At 51.0% G+C, this 17,181-nt stretch overlaps 7 protein-coding genes across 7 annotated transcripts; 4 read left to right on the forward strand and 3 right to left on the reverse strand.

The window, feature by feature from the left end:
- Window positions 1-308: 308 nt before the first annotated feature.
- ALT_4633 (ELYS family protein) lies at window positions 309-1,394 on the forward strand (the record flags this gene model as incomplete). Its single annotated transcript, XM_033556744.1, has 3 exons — window positions 309-462; window positions 534-763; window positions 822-1,394. The coding sequence occupies 3 exons, from the start codon at window positions 309-311 to the stop codon at window positions 1,392-1,394; spliced, it is 957 nt and encodes a 318-aa protein (XP_033412635.1).
- A 971-nt stretch (window positions 1,395-2,365) lies between these two features.
- On the forward strand, window positions 2,366-3,977 carry ALT_4634 (FG-nucleoporin nup42; the record flags this gene model as incomplete). The annotated part of the gene is made up of 2 exons (XM_033556745.2): window positions 2,366-2,451; window positions 2,504-3,977. 2 exons carry the CDS (start codon window positions 2,366-2,368, stop codon window positions 3,975-3,977), a joined length of 1,560 nt encoding a protein of 519 aa, XP_033412636.2.
- A 405-nt stretch (window positions 3,978-4,382) lies between these two features.
- Window positions 4,383-4,885, reverse strand: S10a (40S ribosomal protein uS10; the record flags this gene model as incomplete). Its single annotated transcript, XM_033556746.1, has 3 exons — window positions 4,383-4,467; window positions 4,525-4,748; window positions 4,844-4,885. 3 exons carry the CDS (start codon window positions 4,883-4,885, stop codon window positions 4,383-4,385), a joined length of 351 nt encoding a protein of 116 aa, XP_033412637.1.
- Window positions 4,886-5,365: 480 nt separating this feature from the next.
- On the forward strand, window positions 5,366-7,468 carry ALT_4636 (ASCC2 family CUE domain-containing protein; the record flags this gene model as incomplete). Its single annotated transcript, XM_033556747.1, has 1 exon — window positions 5,366-7,468. The coding sequence occupies one exon, from the start codon at window positions 5,366-5,368 to the stop codon at window positions 7,466-7,468; it is 2,103 nt and encodes a 700-aa protein (XP_033412638.1).
- A 416-nt stretch (window positions 7,469-7,884) lies between these two features.
- On the reverse strand, window positions 7,885-9,644 carry ALT_4637 (fatty acid desaturase; the record flags this gene model as incomplete). The annotated part of the gene is made up of 2 exons (XM_033556748.1): window positions 7,885-9,361; window positions 9,424-9,644. 2 exons carry the CDS (start codon window positions 9,642-9,644, stop codon window positions 7,885-7,887), a joined length of 1,698 nt encoding a protein of 565 aa, XP_033412639.1.
- Window positions 9,645-10,041: 397 nt separating this feature from the next.
- ALT_4638 (phosphoribomutase PRM15) lies at window positions 10,042-12,398 on the forward strand (the record flags this gene model as incomplete). The annotated part of the gene is made up of 10 exons (XM_089599778.1): window positions 10,042-10,068; window positions 10,137-10,181; window positions 10,249-10,327; window positions 10,398-10,717; window positions 10,786-10,804; window positions 10,855-10,917; window positions 10,992-11,098; window positions 11,150-11,439; window positions 11,506-12,182; window positions 12,238-12,398. The coding sequence occupies 10 exons, from the start codon at window positions 10,042-10,044 to the stop codon at window positions 12,396-12,398; spliced, it is 1,788 nt and encodes a 595-aa protein (XP_089456116.1).
- A 1,500-nt stretch (window positions 12,399-13,898) lies between these two features.
- ALT_4639 (sugar transporter STL1) lies at window positions 13,899-15,962 on the reverse strand (the record flags this gene model as incomplete). Its single annotated transcript, XM_033556750.2, has 8 exons — window positions 13,899-14,222; window positions 14,276-14,373; window positions 14,429-14,657; window positions 14,711-14,793; window positions 14,856-15,247; window positions 15,306-15,459; window positions 15,516-15,809; window positions 15,860-15,962. The coding sequence occupies 8 exons, from the start codon at window positions 15,960-15,962 to the stop codon at window positions 13,899-13,901; spliced, it is 1,677 nt and encodes a 558-aa protein (XP_033412641.2).
- Between the last annotated feature and the right edge of the window lie 1,219 nt (window positions 15,963-17,181).

The raw sequence follows: 17,181 nt of genomic DNA on the forward strand, positions 1-17,181 counted from the left end.
AGTGGTTTCAGAAAGCCTCATGAAGGCAATGGTGGGATAATCGCTTGTTATGGAGATGTTTTCAACCAGCGATGGTAAGTGGATTAGGTGGGTTGTTTACCTTTTGACCCGAACCGGAAAGGCGTCGTTTTCTGCCATAACAACATGAAACAAATCGGGATCACGTGATCCACCGCCTTCGGCCGTAATTCAGCTGTAAGATACCGTTACTCAGAGCTCCAATATTACGATTTCGCCCAACGCCGATAAGAGCGGAAGACCAACAGTGAGCCAACACTGTCATTGTAACTCATCCTGGTGCAATCATCATGGGTACTTGGGATGATTTTGACAGCATTTTCTACTTCAATAAGAGTTTTACCTACGATGACAAGGTCATTGAACAGATCCTTTCCAACCGCCGCGCGCTAGGGAATCAACTGTTTGCCGACCGACTCTTGGGATTGCTCGGTGTTCAAACTGGTAAGTAATTCGCTCCGTAATTGGAGATTGGAGCGCGAGAGAGGCATACGCTGACGACGATAATGTGCTAGTAAAACAACTGTACCCTCCAAGATCGAATGCGGACCTTCGCGCGCTCGTTAATCACATTGTCTCGTCCGCGCTGGACATCCATCACAAGCAAGCGTTGATCTACTATATCCTGAAGGACTGTCGTGCAGCGAGCGATGTCGCTTCCCAGTTTGCGCGCCGATGCCACCTGCCAGAGAAATACAGATTGTTCATTGAAGGCCTCTGGAACCTGGATAGATTAGAACTGAGAGTATGTCCACGCGCACAGTGCACCCACTCATCATTCTGACGAAGGGACACATTTACAGCGAGCGATCGAATATCTGACTGAGCCCTCAATCATTCCCACCTTCCCCGACGAGATTCTTTATGTCCTGACCCTTCCGCAACTCCCCAAGCACGATGATAATCTTGCTATGGCCTATTATCTCACCGTGACCCCGCCGTTGGCGTCCGAGAAAGTACAAAAAGCCTTTTTCGACATACTTTGCCGTTCCAGCATAACAGAAGCGTTCTATTTCACAAGGAAGCGGGACGAGTCCCTTCGCCGCGCTTATCTTGAACAACTCGTCGAATTTGTTCATAAAACCAGTCCTGGTCAAATGCGAAGCCAAAGAGCCATGGAATTGATCAGTCTTCCGTTGGACAGCATGGAAGAGGAGTGGTTTGAAGAAGCGCTGCTTCGCGGACGCGCAAAGACACTGCACGGTGCGAAGGATACGGCAATGATGCGACGATTTGCAATTGGGAAACTGGACGCACTCTCTACAGAACTAGAGTCACTAGGCGGAAAGAAGATCGATGGGCTGAACTGGGATGCCCTCAGACAGAGCGTAAAAAATACTCACACCTCGGTTCCCAGCGCTGGCGGTCAACTTTGATGGAACAGATCGGCTTGAAAAAAGCTCAGGCAAAGGTTCTTTCTGTTACAGGAGTTTAGAGTGGATTCGGCTTTGTTTTCTTTTGCCAATAAAAGTAGATACAGTGATACCAAAGTAGTAGAAGGGCCAGTGATAAGCAAAGTTACGGGATTTGGACTGAATGATACCTTAGTAGCTGGTGAACTTCTTAAATTCATCGTCTACGGTCATTGTCGAGGAAATACAGTAGGTTAAGGTCTAATTAGTGAAGGTAGTGACTTTAAGTAGTGGGATTCATACTTGCCTCTTCTTCTTGGAAAGACTTCGGGTCGGTGAAATGTATTGTCATCGGACGTAAATGTTGTCTCCCTCTCCAACAAAGATCATCTCCATCTCGATCAGAACTTCCATCTTCGTCTCAATTAATCTTCTTCTGTCAAAAATCACGATACATACAGCATTGAGCGTGATGAATTCGACAGAGTGATCTGCAGCCCTGACATTCAATATACATCCATCAAGGGCACAGTTTCCTACTGGCGTTGCTCTTCCGCGATCACTTGGCGCAATCTGAGAAAAGAAACATCATGGTCGTCTGTACTTTCTTTCAGCAAGGTAGATGTAGATTTGGAGGTATTTAGCTGATTCTTATCGTTATTTATGGAGAAAACCTTGCTGATCATTGTTATAGAGCGATGCAAGTTTGAACATCCTGGACAGCCGACAGTAGGGTCGAGCAATCGGTTTGGAGCCCTCGCTCCCGGAGGAGGTTTCGGAGGTATGCATATTTTTAATTCCATCTTATGGACGAACGAGTTGTTATTATCGTGTTTTTGTGATCGGCAGTGCCTCTACTGTCATTATGGCCTGCATCCGTCTGAGTGTTCTTGTTACTTCCTTCGTCTCTCAGTCGAAGTCTGCGCCTGCCCATGTTCCCGCAACTTTCTTCTTCGTCTGATATTCCGTCTACTCGTCTTCCGGAGCACTGTTCTATGTCACGTCTCTCTCGCAATGTTGTCGCGTCTTTGCTAATAGTAAGCAAAGGTCGTTCTGCGCCTCAAGCTCAGCAACCCGTCAAGTAAGTATAATCTCTGCGATCAGACACGCCAATCTATCTAACAGTACCCCAGCTATGGCATTACTGCAGAGGATATCAAAGTCGATTTGACTGCTGGTAAAGGACTGCCAGAATGGATATTCTCTGCCTATGGACCCGGCCGAAACGCCCCAAGGCAGCTGTTCGGTGGCCCTCAGCGAGAGCAGAGCTTTGAAGAACTACGATTGCGGCATTACGAAGCTGCGGCAGCAGGGAAAGTCGAGCTCGCTGTCCAAGAAGCTCAAGCTTTGTATGCAGAGTCGGTAAAACAGATGGAGGTTGCTTTGAATGATGTTGATGGCGCGGTCAAGTACATTATCGACGGAATCAACGAACATCCGAATCGGATCGACATTACGGAGGGGAAGGCAGGCCCTGCTGCTGATCAGGGACCTTCACCGTTCGGTCAACCATCACCATTCGGTCAACCGGCTGCCGTGGCACAAACATCTGCCTTTGGCCAGCCTTCGGCATTAGGCGGCGCGGGTGCCTCAACATTTGGCAAGCCGGCTGGATTTGGGCAACCATCGGCCTTCGGTCAACCATCTACTCTAGGGCAACCGCCTGGCTTTGGACAACCTAGTGCTTTGGGTCAAGGTTCCCCGTTTGGAAAGCCCTCAGCGCTTGGGCAACCTGCATTCGGGAAACCGGCATTCGGTCAACCAAGCTTTGGCCAGCCTGCTTTTGGCCAGCCGTCAGCGCCTGGAACTGGGACAGGAGCATTCGGTCAGCCAAGTACCACATCTCCGTTCGGTCAGATATCGAGTCAAAATCAGGGGCAAGGCGGCGGGTTCGCTCAGGCTGCTGGAGCAGCGACTACCTCCCCGTTTGCACAAGCTGCTGGTGGCCAACAGCCTACGGCGCCTGCTGGATTTGGCCAACCTTCGACAACGATACAAACGCCAGCACCCCCCTTTGGGCAGCCTGTACAGGCGCCATCGCCCTTCGGACAGCCTCAAGCACCGTCAGCTCCTTTTGGCCAACCCGCTGCAGCCCCAAGTCCCTTCGGAGCTGCGGCTCAACAGGCAGCGCCGTCACCTTTTGGTCAACCTGCTGGAGGTTTTGGTCAAACAGCTCAAGCAGCTCCAGCAGCTCCAGCAACTGCAGCACCTGCAGCACCTGCTCCTACACCGATCGCAGGCACTGGCCCTCCTCCAGCGATCAAGATTGATGATCCGAATGAGTTGAGCCCGATTCCACCTCTAAGTGGGCAGACGGTCAAGGACCCCATGACGCAGAGACTATCAATGTGGAAGGGTCAACCGGTGAAGTACATTGACAACGTCCCTTGCTACCTTCATCCTCAAGACCGTCAAACCTATGTTCGTATCTTTTTCCCAGATGGACCGCCCGATCAAGCGAGCCTAAGAGATGCGCACGGCAAACCGGAAGAATACACACCGGAAATCACCGAGCAATATGAGTTTTTCTTGAAGAATGGCTACTTCAAAGACGGCGTTATACCCAGCGTGCCTCCCAAGTCTGAGTGGGTGAGCTTCGATTTTTGATCACATGTATTAGTGGACCTTTTTATTATGGAGCGAAGCACATATGCGCCGTTCATGTATTATATGATTATGTTAACGATCGCATTACACGTACTTTTGCTAAGGGTTTGATGCTAAGGGTTGAGCGGCGCTGTTGGTTCATTGGGCTCGGACGCGGAGACTACATTTTTACTACGTTTTGCTCGACTACGAGGACAGATAATCATTAGACGGATAAGACCTCTTCGTTGTGCAATTTTTCCCATTTTTGATTCCAGGTTTTAACGGGTATCGACTTTGCCTCGGTAGGAGCCTTCCGGCGTGAAGATAACAATCCACTCAAGGGCCCAACGAGCACAGCGCTAGTGCCATCCCAGTTAAGAGTTGACACCAAACCCTCCCTGACCCCAACTAGATGGAAAACATCTAGGCGGCAATGGTAACCTCAACCTCAACACCAGCCTCGATGTTGATGATGATCTGCTTGACGGTCTCAGTGGGAGCAAGGAGGCTATTGTTCTCGTTAGCGATCTCATGATCGGTCATAAAGACGAACGGGGTAGCTTACTCGATGAGACGCTTGTGAATGCGCATCTCGTACTTGTCCCAGGTCTTGGAACCCTCACCGCAAGGGGTCTTACGGGTGGAGATGTGGAGGGTCTTGGTAGGGAGACGGACAGGGCCCTTGACCTGAAGGGACTTGGAGCGGGCACGTTCGATCAGCTCAGAGCACACCTTCTCGAGAGAGGCGACCTTGCGAGAGGTGAGGGTGATACGGATCTTGTGGACCTTCTAAATCGCGGAAAAAGACTCGGTTAGTTATGCGCAATTGTAGCTCGTCTTCACGGAGGCCGTGAACTCTGAATTCAAGAATGATTAGAACGTACGGGGCCCTCGCCGAACTCCTTCTCAGGCTTCTGGAAAGACATCTTGCTGATTGTGCGGTGAGTTGACCGGGATTGACGAGATGGCTATCGAACACAATTCAATTAGACCTTCTTCAAGAAAAAACCAGACAGAAACGGGAGAAAATTCATACCTGTATGAGGCTAGTTGCCAATCAAGACCTGAACTTCGAGGTTCGGTAAGGTGATGATGGCCGTTGAAGAGCTATCGTGAAATGCGACAGACGTATGAATCCATTTTTTGATCGTGTCTTTAGCGTCTCTTGTGCGGGCGGATTGTCTTGGCACTCGGCTATCTCGAGCTAGTCCCAGTCGGGAAAGCGACTCAGTATCCGATCTGTCATCATCATCGGAAACCGTATTAGGAAAAGGAGATTATGACGACAGGTTATGCGACGGCCGTTGATGATTGTGATGATTAGATTTGGTGTCTTCTTCTTTATCTGAGCTCTTTTCTTCTCTTGTTGCTTTTATCTTGCACGCACATATTTGAGCGGCGCTATCATGGAAAAATTGCCACCTCTCGCACCCGTCCCGCCGCCCGCAGTACAGAGGAGGATATCACATGAGGAATGGGAGTCATTTCTGGATGCATGGATTCTACTCCTAGGGATACGCATCGAAGCTCCTGATTCAGTATTTAAGGAAGTCGTCTCCAAAGATGAGTCCACAAGCGGCTTTCTATCATCCTTCTATCAACAGCTCGCCACGGCAAATGCGCCTGAGCTGCGGACGGGGGCGAAGGCACGAACATTACGGAAGCGTTGTTTCTTGTTGACGAGGAGACTTCTATTGGACGCGCCTACTTCTCCGTCTGAAATGCTCGATTGGAGTGTTCTCGGTGCCATGTGCTGTTGTTACCCGTCAAGCGCAGCTTTGAAGAGGTTGTTGTCCGAAGCATGGGATAGGCACCATGAGGCAATAACACTTAGTCTCAAGAAAGCAAAGTCATTAGTTATCAAGCGACTCTCAGTACCGAACTCATCGGGGGATTTGGAAGTGACGTCTGACGTCCGCTTGTTGACGATCCTGTGTTCTGCGCTTCCTCCTTGCGGCCAAGTGCTCATGGCTGGTTCTGACTTCATAGACACACTCTCTGATACGTATCAGTCCGAGAAAAGAGTCGATTTTCGCAAGGTCCTTGTAGCGAATCTCTACGTTGGCTTGACCTCTTTGTTGAAAGGAACCACGCCGAACTTATCATTACTCCTGGATCAATTGTTCAGCTTAAAAGCGAGCGCTGGGGTGGGCACTCCAACGGCGAAGAGGGAGCCCACAATTCTTTCCGATCTAGTCTGCAGCTCAGATCTATTAGCACGTCTGGAGAGGTACTTGACTGTGCATCCGCAAAAACGGGGTGAAGATCTACTATCCAGTTTGCGTTCGTATCGGGATGACTCCAAAGCATTCCACCACCGGTATCAAAAGCAAAGGAAGAAGGCGGACAAAGGCAAAGGCCGTGTTTCTGATCTTCCTACTGTCGAGAATATGCATGTCCACAAGATGTCCCTCGTGACGCAGGTGCAAGATCTCTTCCCTGATCTGGGCTCAGGGTACATCGTCAGGTTGCTCGATCTCTACGGCGACAATCCGGAGACTGTCGTCGCACACCTTCTTGATGACTCTCTGCCACCTGAACTTCGAGACCTCGATCAATCCGAGCAACTTCCCGCCTCACAAACGACCCCCCGCCACGACCCTCTACCCCCACGCCCAACTCCTCCAGAGATCCCATCTCCCCCCGCACCAGCCCCAGCGCGCAAGAACGCCTTCGACAACGACGTCGACCTCGCCGAACTAGCCCGCTCAGCCGATCAGGCCAGCCAAGGCAAACTGCGCTTCGGCCGCACCGATTCAGATCTCACCGCGGACGCCATCCTAGCCGACCGCAGCCAGCACTCCGTCAACAAAGCAGCCATCATGTCCGCCCTGGCAGCCTTCGACTCTGATGACGACGAACACGACGACACATACGACGTCGCCGACGTAGGCGGCACAGTCGATGGCCTAACGGCAGTCACAGACGCCGAAGCAGACGCCGACATCCGCAACCGCCGAGCCGAGGACCTCGACATGACCCTCTTCCAAGCCTATAAGGCCAACCCGGCCCTCTTCGCCCGTGATTCTGCCACACGCCGCTCACAGCCCCGCGCCTCGCTCAAGCGCGAGACCGGCATGACCGATGAGGCCATTGAGGGCTGGGGCGTGATGTTGGCCCGAGATCCCAAGCGGTTGGCCAAGTTAGAAGACAGATTCGCGATGGCGGCTGGTGGGCCTGGCGGCGCCTTGGCGCAGCCTGAACTACCGTCGACGGCGTACAGGAAGCCTGGACCTAGGGAAGATGGTGAATCGGATAGTGACACCGATCAGCCTAGTTCTGCATCCGGCGGTAGAGGAGGACCGGGGCGGGGCCGTGGTCGCGGTGGTCGAAGAGGTGGCGGTGGCGGGAGGGCTCGCAGAGGAGGGACTACTGCCGGGGCTTCAGGAGAGCAGAACCCCGCTGTGGCTCGACAAAGAAAGGAAGAAAATAAGGCTAGCAGGGCGAATCACAATAGACGCCAACAAAGAGCCAGAAAGATTGCCCGGGGCGGTGGCATGCCAGGTTGAGATGTTACGAAAATACGAAAGAGACACTCCACGTTTTGTACAGTTTACGATGTGTGTCCCTTATTAGACTGTAGATACGAATGCATAGCACGTCTAAGCGACAGAATATCAATTCGGTCATTCATGCTAAACTATGAAAAAGAATAGGACAGATTGGCATGCGCTCTCTCTCCAACAGTGCTAGCAATCGAGTGCCAGCTCTAATGTCATTATCTAGCAGCGTCAAACACAAGAAGCATGACGGTCATTAAAGAGGCTCAAAGGAGCCTCACAAGCATAGCGTAACAGACAGGGCCAAACCCAAGCTGGAAACAGCCACTAAATGGAAAATGTACAGTGACAGTATAGGATTCAGGAAACCGGACATCTGGCTTCGGAATGAGGGGCTCAACCATGAGTAAAGCAACAGCTCCCTTTCAGTGATGATGATCTGAGAACACACCCTGTTCGGCGCACGACTTTCTGCATTCTTCAAGGATACGAACTTGCTTCGCGACGTCGCCAAGTCTGGTAATCACTTCCTTGTTACCGTCATAAAAGGTGAAAACGGCATAAGGTATGCCAGTATCGCGACAGAAGTCGACAACGAGTTTCTGGGTACGACGCAGGTTGTGACGAGGAATGCGAGGGTAAAGGTGGTGAATAGCCTGGAACTGCAGTCCACCATGGAAGAAGTCGAGCCATGTAGGGCAGTCGACATCCATGGTGGTGCGAAGCATCTTTTGAGGGAACGATTCATGCACACCCAAGTCGGCAGTCGACATGGCAAAATGGGACAGCGTGATCTGCACATGCAGAGGAGCAGTGACCATGTGAGAAACCAGGATGTAGGCTATCCGGCTGCTCCAGTCTGGGATAGAGAGATATAGCACGCCGTAGCCGAACCAATACCAGAAGAATACCTGTCCTCCGATCTCGAACCAGCGGTGCCACCAGGCAGGACCCTTCTTTGGGGCCTGGCCGCAAAACAGGTATTCCCAGCTTAGTCGGTAGAGATTGAATCTACCAAACAAGAGGATTGGATAATAGAGGTAATTCTGATATCGCAGCAGGAAATTCGCCGCGGCGTCAAAATGCATGACACGGTCATAGTACGTGCTTCGGAGACTGGTCAAGAAGCGATGTGATATGGCAAAGAAAGGCATGTGTTCAATGTCGGGGTCATGCTCTGGAGCATTGGTGACGATGTGGTGGACATTGTGATTCCGTTTCCACCATCCCAGGCTCAGGCCGCCTAAATAATCCGCAATGATGATACCAATGACTGAGTCGACATGGAAATGGTGAGTGATGCCCATATGGCCAGCATCATGGGCTGTGAAAACGAGCTGGTGCCAGAAGCACCCTAGAAAGAAGGCCGATATCACATACCAGCCTAAGCGAAGAAAGGTATATGACAGGGCAGCGAGAAGGGTGTAGCGACAGCATTCTATAAAGTACGAGAAATAGTTGCAATTGTAAAGACCTTCCGCGCGGATCCGCTCATTCAGTTCGCGGTATTTCCGTTTGATTTCTTCCTGATTCGCCGTGTCGAGGGACGGGTACTTGGCGACATCAAAGACGATCTCCTCTTGAGTTCGGGCATCAAGGAAGAAGGGCTTCGGCTCGAACCCTTCAGTCGGAGTGGTTGAGACTGATGTATCTGAAGTCGTTGTTGATTTCCTTCGGCGACGGACTCCTGGTGCTTTGTCTCCTGCGTCTGCTGCATCAAACACTGGAGAAGGGGGCTGTGAGATATCCTGATCTGTGCTGTCCTCGTCGCTTGAACATGTCTCGCCTGGATATGGACGGAACTTCCCGCCCTGGATCGGAGGGAGAAAGTTCAACCACGGTCCCTGGATGCGACCAATCTGGAAAGACAACATTCGCTGGCGTGCCTCTGGTGAATGTAACCTATACAAAAGCGAACGTCAGTTGTCAGGTTACGATCGTCTTGGATTCCTCGGTAACCGTACGCATTGATTTCGTCCGTCGCATCCCGTCCGACCATGTGTTTAATAGACTTGTCTCCTCCGGGGTGAAATTTGATCCACGCATCGACCTTGAGCACTCGATCATCGAAAATGATGATATGCTTGCCATCAGCGATTTGACCCTCAATGTACCGCCGTGACAAGATTGCGTCCTTTCGCGCTCTGGAGCCCGGCGTACGGGCCGCTTCCTGTGTCTGGGTCATCCCGAGGTTGTCATAGGCTGGATCGATAGACTCGAGCTCAGGAATGGGTACGAATCTGGATAGACTCCAGCATCGTCTTGTTTAGGAATTGAAAATGCAAAAGAAAACCAACAGGGATGATCCCTAATGAAGGTCCAAGTCTGGAGACCTCGGAAACGGCCTGCGTCGCTATGGGGCGGGAAGCGGTGACTGTGGATTGCTCAAACAGGCACAAAGCGGGGACAAGCCGACAGAAGCACATGAAACGTGCTCCATTGCACTGGCGATCATCATCCCATCCCATCCATTCTAGATATTCCATTTCAAAGCCACAATCAGCCATCGGCCTATCATACTATCTTGTCAATTCATCTGATCCGTCCGTCTACAACGTCCATTCATCATCGTATGATCCACCATGCCTGTTCCTGCGTCTACAATTGAGGTAGTTCAATGAAATCTTCACAGGTAGCCGAAATATATATCTAATTGCAGTTGTACTGTGTTCTATAGGAACCTCTTTCTTTACTGGTTCAGAAATGGCTTGAGTGGGACCGGGTAAGTTGATTGCGTGCTCGCAAGTAGCTCCAATGATACCATGAAAGATTGCTGACCTCAAACGCAGAATCCCGAGACGCGGGCTGAAATTGAGCAGCTACAGAAGGCTGGAGCGACTGCAGAGCTCGAGCTGCGTCTTCGGCAGCGTATGTATATTCTGCAATACAAGCTCCTTTGTCTCCTGCACCCGCCGCCTTTCTAACCACACAAGTACAGGCATTCAATTCGGAACCGCCGGCCTTCGTGGTCGGATGGCGGCAGGGTTCTCCTGCATGAACTCCCTGACCGTCATTCAGGCATCGCAAGGATTGGCCAAATACATTAGAGACAGACACTCCGACATTGCGTCGAACGGTGTAGTCATTGGCCATGACGCTCGGCACAACTCTGCCAAATTTGCTGTTCTGGCAGCCAATGCCTTTATTGCGATGAAAATACCAGTCTGGTATTATTCAGAGTCCTCCTTGACACCATCAGTACCATTTGGTGTGACGCATTTGCGAGCTGCGGCTGGCGTCATGATCACTGCAAGCCATGTATGTTTCCTCACAATTCGCGCAGTGACAAGAGCAAAGAGGTCTGACACAGATGATTTTGTCGACAGAACCCAGCCCAAGACAACGGTATGAATTGCACTCCCTACATCTCGGTTCTGATAGCTAATTGCGTACAGGTTACAAAGTGTTCGGCTCACGCTTCCTTGATTCCAAATGGACGACGCTGACTGTTGGACTAGGTATTTCAAGAACGGCGCTCAGATCAACACCCCTATGGATGTTGAGATAGCGGAATCCATTGACAGCAACCTAGATCCGTGGCCAAATGCTTGGAACAGCCTAGAAGCCACGGAGTATCTCCATGCTGAAGCTCTTCAGACGATTCTGCCTCGGTATACCGAGGCGGTCTGGAACTATGCTGTGAGAACCATGCCACCCTCATTCGGGATAATCGACTAATAGCGTGCCTAGAAATCCACCGTCCCTAGCTGGTCAAGTCCACGTCCATTCATGTATACTCCTTTGCATGGGGTCGGAGGTCTGATCTTTCCCAAGCTATGCCGCTCAGTTGGAATAACCGACTTCGCCGCTGTAACAGAGCAAGTGGAACCGAACCCTGATTTCCCAACAGTATCGTTCCCAAACCCGGAGGAGAATGGATCTCTGGACTTGGCGATGCAGGCAGCTGATAAAGAGGGCAAAACGCTCATTATTGCTAATGACCCGGATGCAGATCGGTTCGCTGCTGCCGAGAAAGTTGAGTAAGTCGGCATGACATGCGAAGGGCGTTTCTATATTCCTAGAGATAATCACTAATTGTCGGGTAGCGGCTCTTGGTTCACCTTCACGGGGAACCACCTTGGCGTTCTACTGGCATCGCATCTGTTTGATTCGCTTGAAGATCGAAATGACAAATCACGCATAGCTGTCTTGAACTCCGCGGTCTCCACAGGCATGCTCGAGAAGATGGCAAGGTCAAAGGGCTTCCACTTTGAGGAAACATTGACTGGATTCAAGTGGATGGGAAATATTGCACGGAGACTGGAGGAGTCAGGGTACCATGTACCTTTTGCTTTCGAGGAAGCCCTGGGGTATATGTTCCCAGATGTGTGCCACGACAAGGACGGCGTGACTGCTGCTATGATTTTCCTAGCAGCGGAAGCTCGATGGAGATCTCAGGGCCTCACCCCTTATTCGAAACTACAGCAGCTGTTCAAGGATTTTGGGTACTTTGAAACACTCAATAATTACTTCCGATCACCTAGCCCCGAAATCACAAAAAGCCTTTTCGGAGCCATCAGGAACGGGCCTTACCGAACACAAAAATCCCTTGGTTCATTCAAGATCCTGAGGTGGAGAGACATGACAGAGGGTTATGATTCAGGCACAGAGGATCAGAAGCCAGCACTTCCAATTGACAAAAGCAGTCAGATGCTGACCCTGTGGCTGGACCGAGATGTTCGGTTCACCATCCGTGGCTCTGGCACAGAACCAAAAGTCAAGGGTAATTTTCACAGCAGGAACATATGTGCAAAACATTGCTAATTGACTTTTCTTAGTCTATATCGAAAGCTGCGGTGCTTCTCATGCGCAGGCGGTGGATGCTGTCTGTGACACCTTTCGAACAGTTTTGAAAGAGTGGATCCAACCCTTTGCTCCTTCGATGAGCTATAGCAGAAATCTGCCTACGTCGTCTGGTCATATTCTCAACATTGATTGAAAGAGTGACCTGGATGACCTGCGACCGCTAAACCTAGTAACCTCGTCTACTGCATATGCTCATTTGTATGGTCATAGAGGACACCATCTGGTTGTACTACTATACTTCTTTGTGACACCCTGGCAACCCCCAGAAAATCAAGTGGGTAGCACAACATTTCCGAATTGACATCGGATTCGCTACAGCAAGTACCTGCTTTTGAATAGGGCCAGGAAGAGCCTCATGTAGTGTTTGACCTCGCTTTCGAAAAGGCTTCTTCCGTCGTGTTCGAGATGGGGGCTAGGCTGGCGAACTACATCTGATGTTGCACAGCAGCCCACACCTTGTACGACGAGTCCTGTCGGGCACAGTCGCTATCAAGATCTGGTGAAAGTTCTTTCCCCTCTGAAGTTGACCTTTATCTGTCCAAATAGCGCTTTGGCATTTAAACAGTTGTAGCTCCCAGCACTGAGTGCCAACACCGAGTGTTTACAAACCCATCGTCTCCCACCAGTTGGCTGGTTATTCACCCATAATCGCTCATTGATTCTCTGTAATGGCTATCCGTTCATCCAGCTGGTCTAAACATGTGCATCGACACACCGTCGAGCACGGCACTCACCCGACCGGCAACAATTGCAGTCCTTATCCGTATAACACACGTGTTGGCGGGCAAAATTGCGAGGTCACCACCGACGACAGCGACACGGACTCTTCGACATTCGGCTCCCATATTCACCGAGGCATTGGAGCTTGTTGCCATTCCACTTCGAGGGCTCGACATGGCTGCCAGCACATGTGCGTAGATACCTTCCCAGCATCACACTGACCTTAATAATGCCCTTGCCAGTCAAAGTACAGTTACTAATATGGACACCGGGGCTACAGTCTAAACCAAGCCCACCCTCAAGGCGAGGGAATGCACGATCACCACCATCACCAACAAACCACTAGCACAAGCCACTGCAACCGCACAGCTCAGTCCCACTCCTATGAGAGCTATCCGCCCCATCTTACCTGTCACAGTCACGGCCACGTCCAGCAGCACAGACTCCATCACCACCATTACCATCACCAATTGACTCACTCTACGCATTATGACGGAGCAAGGGAGACTAGTCAATCCTGCACCTGCAGCCATACGTATGGAACTGAAACTCGTGCTCACGGTGGTGGGTATCGAGGTCGTCGTGGTTTGACGCGGGTGTGTCTGTGTCGGCGGCCGTATGGGCCTCCGTTGCCGGGTGGGTTGATGTGCGTGGGTAGGGGACAGGTGGGATGTGTTTATAGGAGGTAGACTCGTTCTTATTTCATGTCGGGTTTACTGGATTTGGTCTTTTGAAATATCTTTTTGAATTTGTGTGTCATTTGATATGTGTTCGTTGAATGGGGTATAAAAGCGATGTGTTCTTGAGACAAATCATGACCCATTATCTTGGACTCATAAGCAGAAGTTTCGTATCTCTCAGACCGAGCGATCATCATTCATTATCCGGCCAAGATCTCCATTCCAGAGCGTCACTACTCGGACGAAACATTTTCCTCATGCTGTGTAGTCTGAGCAGCGGGCTTACCAGCACCCGCCTCAGAATCCAGGAGACTGTTCTTCCGGCCGGCAGTATCAATATACCCAGGGTTCTCAGCCTTGAGACGCGCAAAGGTCCGCTCCGCATCCCACACCCAGGGCGTCTCAGCCGCGAAAAGCAGATCCATGTCCTCCAGTGTCCGCTGGTTACTTTCCGGGTAGAGAGCCCAGACCATGGGGATTGTAATGACGTTGCTGATGGCGAAGATGTACAGGGTCTTTTCGCCGATGGAGCTGAACATCACCGGGCAAAGGAGGGTCTATGAATGTCTCAGTTTGATTGTTCGCTAGGAGAGGGGTTGTGGATACTGACCAGCCAGCCGTTTCCGATACTCCATCCTACCACGCCCCAGGCGTTTCCTCGGGCGCGGACTGCTAGGGGGAAGATTTCTGCGGGGTAGATCCAGGGGACTGATGAGATGTTAGTGGAAGTTCTGGATGAGTGGAGACTGGAGGTTGAAAGTACCGGTGAGCCATGTGGCGCCGAAGACTGAGGTGAAGATGAAGATCATCGATGCAGCGGCCGCACCGTATGAGCTTGCTTTGCTCACATCTCCGGCCTCCCTAGCATTGATGGCGAGCCTGGAGAAGCCTCCAGCAAGAAACATGGCGATTCCTTGGGCGACGGATCCCCAGTAGAGGGTCCACCTACGGCCAATACGATCGAGGGTGAAGACACAGATAAGTGTCGCGAACTGTAGAATCGCGATTAGACAAAGTCGGGAGTTTTGGGATGATGGGGACGGACCATGTAGAAAACGTTGTTCAGACCACTGATCCACTGACTTTTCATCGAATCGAACCCGGCAATGCTGAAAATAGTCGGGGCATCTGAACACATCAGTCAGGCTGAAGACATATACAAGCGTTTGACGCTGGCAGCAACGACATACAAACTGTGACACCGGCGATGCCGACCCATTCCTGCATGATCTGCAGCCAGATGACCAGTTGCACACGGCGTCCCAGATGCAACTTCCCGCTCTTGTAGCCGAAAAGCATGGAAAGGTAGGAATTGCTATGGTTTATCGTCTTCTCAAGCTCCGCCACGCTTTGGATGTCACGGAACTCGGCTTCGGCTCGGACTGCGTCATCGCCACTGCTGCCACGGAGGCGTTGTAGGATGTAGCGCGCTTCCTGCTCCCGTCCAACCTTGACTAGCCATCTTGGGGACTCTGGGAAGAACCAGACAGCTGCGAATAGCACGAGCAGGAAGATAATCTGAAAGGCGATTGGAAATCTCCAACGGAAGGGAGATTTTCCGCCATCGATGAAAGATAGACCACTATTACGTATTAGAAATGACTTCTTCAGATGAAGTGGGAGAGAAGAAGGGCACGCACAATTCCAGCCAGTACGCCAGAACGACACCGAAAATGTTGAGGGTAAACTCGATGGCGATGAACTGTCCGCGAGAAGTGTGTTCAGCAGTCTCTGTAGCCCAGACCGGCACGATTGCGTTCAGAATACCGGTGCCAATGCCGTTGATGAAACGGGCTGAGTTTGATCAGTGACTGCGAAGTTATCTATTGATTTCGAGTATGAAGTCTTACCACAAATCATCCAGTTGTGATTCTGTGCTGAGCATTGCAGCGCGGCTCCAAAGATGGCCCACACAGCGCCCGAAGCAATAGTCTTGATTCTACCGATAGAGTCTCCAATCCATCCACCAAGGAGGCATCCGCAGAGCGTCCCGAGATAGTAGACGGAGACAATTCCTCCCTGTAACAAACTATTTGTGACAACTGGAGTAGGCTGGCCATCTTTCATCTCGGTGTAACCAAAGCCCATCAGATCGATGTAGTCCTTGGCGTTGTTTACTCCGCCCATCATTCCCTGGTCATAACCTGAATATCTGATCAGTAAAGGCGTTAATGATGCTATACGGCAGACTAACCAAAGAAGAGGATTGACAAAGCAGCAACACAATTGATCGCAATCAGGAGCTTCTTTTTCTCCAGCTTGTGTACAATATTCCATGATGATATTTGGTCACTCATTTTGACGGTAGGGTAATTTAGGGACTCAGCAGATTTGCAAGTGAAGTGACAGACGCCTCAAGTGCAGTAGTCGCAATAGGTGCTTCCGATCACGGTTCAAGTGCGTAAGATAGCCTGAGGGCCGATGAGCACTCCAGCATGAACACACCGTAGAGAGTGGACGACGCGAGATCACAATTATCCGAGAGATGCTTTTTTCTGTGGGGTCGTAGACAGCATTTAAATGTGCAGGTCTGCAAGAGACGGCCGGAGGACGATCATCCTAGTGATGATCGGCTGAGGTCCGACCAAAGAATTGGAGTATAGTTCTCTAAAGGAGAACTAATTTGGTTACATCCCGCGTGGGAGAAGTCTGGTTCCTGGGGTTCGACAAGGAAAAGACGGTCGACGGAGTCGTATTCCCCACTCTGGGAAGGAAAAACGCACTATGACTCGTCGGTATGGGAACCTGGTTGATGTGATTTGGAGATAGACCGGCAAAAGATGGCTGAACAAAATCGGTAATCCGGGCATGTGGCAGCGGCCAGATGCGCCAGGCGATGGTCGCACCCGGTCACTAGATCGGGAGGCGTTCGGGGAGGAGTCTGATGCTGTGGCCCAGATGTCAGGAACTTGGAGCCAAGTCCAATCTGCGTCATTAATATGGATGGCGCCATGTTTCATTCGACAGAAGGCTGAGAGCTTCAATGAAATCTGCAGTTTTTCCATTGGAAGCATAGAGCGGCTGCTGTCAGTGTGATGCCCTGATGGACACTCGGGTAATGGGAACCGTACGGCCGTTGTGGCCTGTAGATAGGTTGTCTATACGGGCTCACACGAGGATTCTTTGGCCATCATTTCCTTGGGAAGGCTGATGATCTATTCCATCTGGGGCCAGAGACACGTTCTATCCAATGGTGTTGGCGAGTCGGGATGGAGTCGGCGTTGCGGGGAGCGCAAAGGGAAATGCTGGGGTCGTTGGGTGGAGAGTCGGAAGTACCCCGACAGTGAGCCTGGGAAATGCCAGTTCGGGATGCTTGAAAGGACCTCATGCTATCGATTGGAACAATGACGATGCCAAGGACGTAGCAGAGAATAGAAGCAATCCTTTGATGTGATTTTTCTCTTTGAAGTCAGCCAAATCTATAGAAACATAATGAAGATAGGAGACTTGGAGGTCTTGGGCCAGACGCAAATGGCATTGCAGCCTGAGGCAACAATGCCTCTTCCATCTGCTGGC

Source organism: Aspergillus lentulus, assembly GCF_001445615.1.
Source record: "Aspergillus lentulus DNA, contig: Alt08, strain: IFM 54703, whole genome shotgun sequence".
NCBI lineage: Eukaryota > Fungi > Ascomycota > Eurotiomycetes > Eurotiales > Aspergillaceae > Aspergillus > Aspergillus lentulus.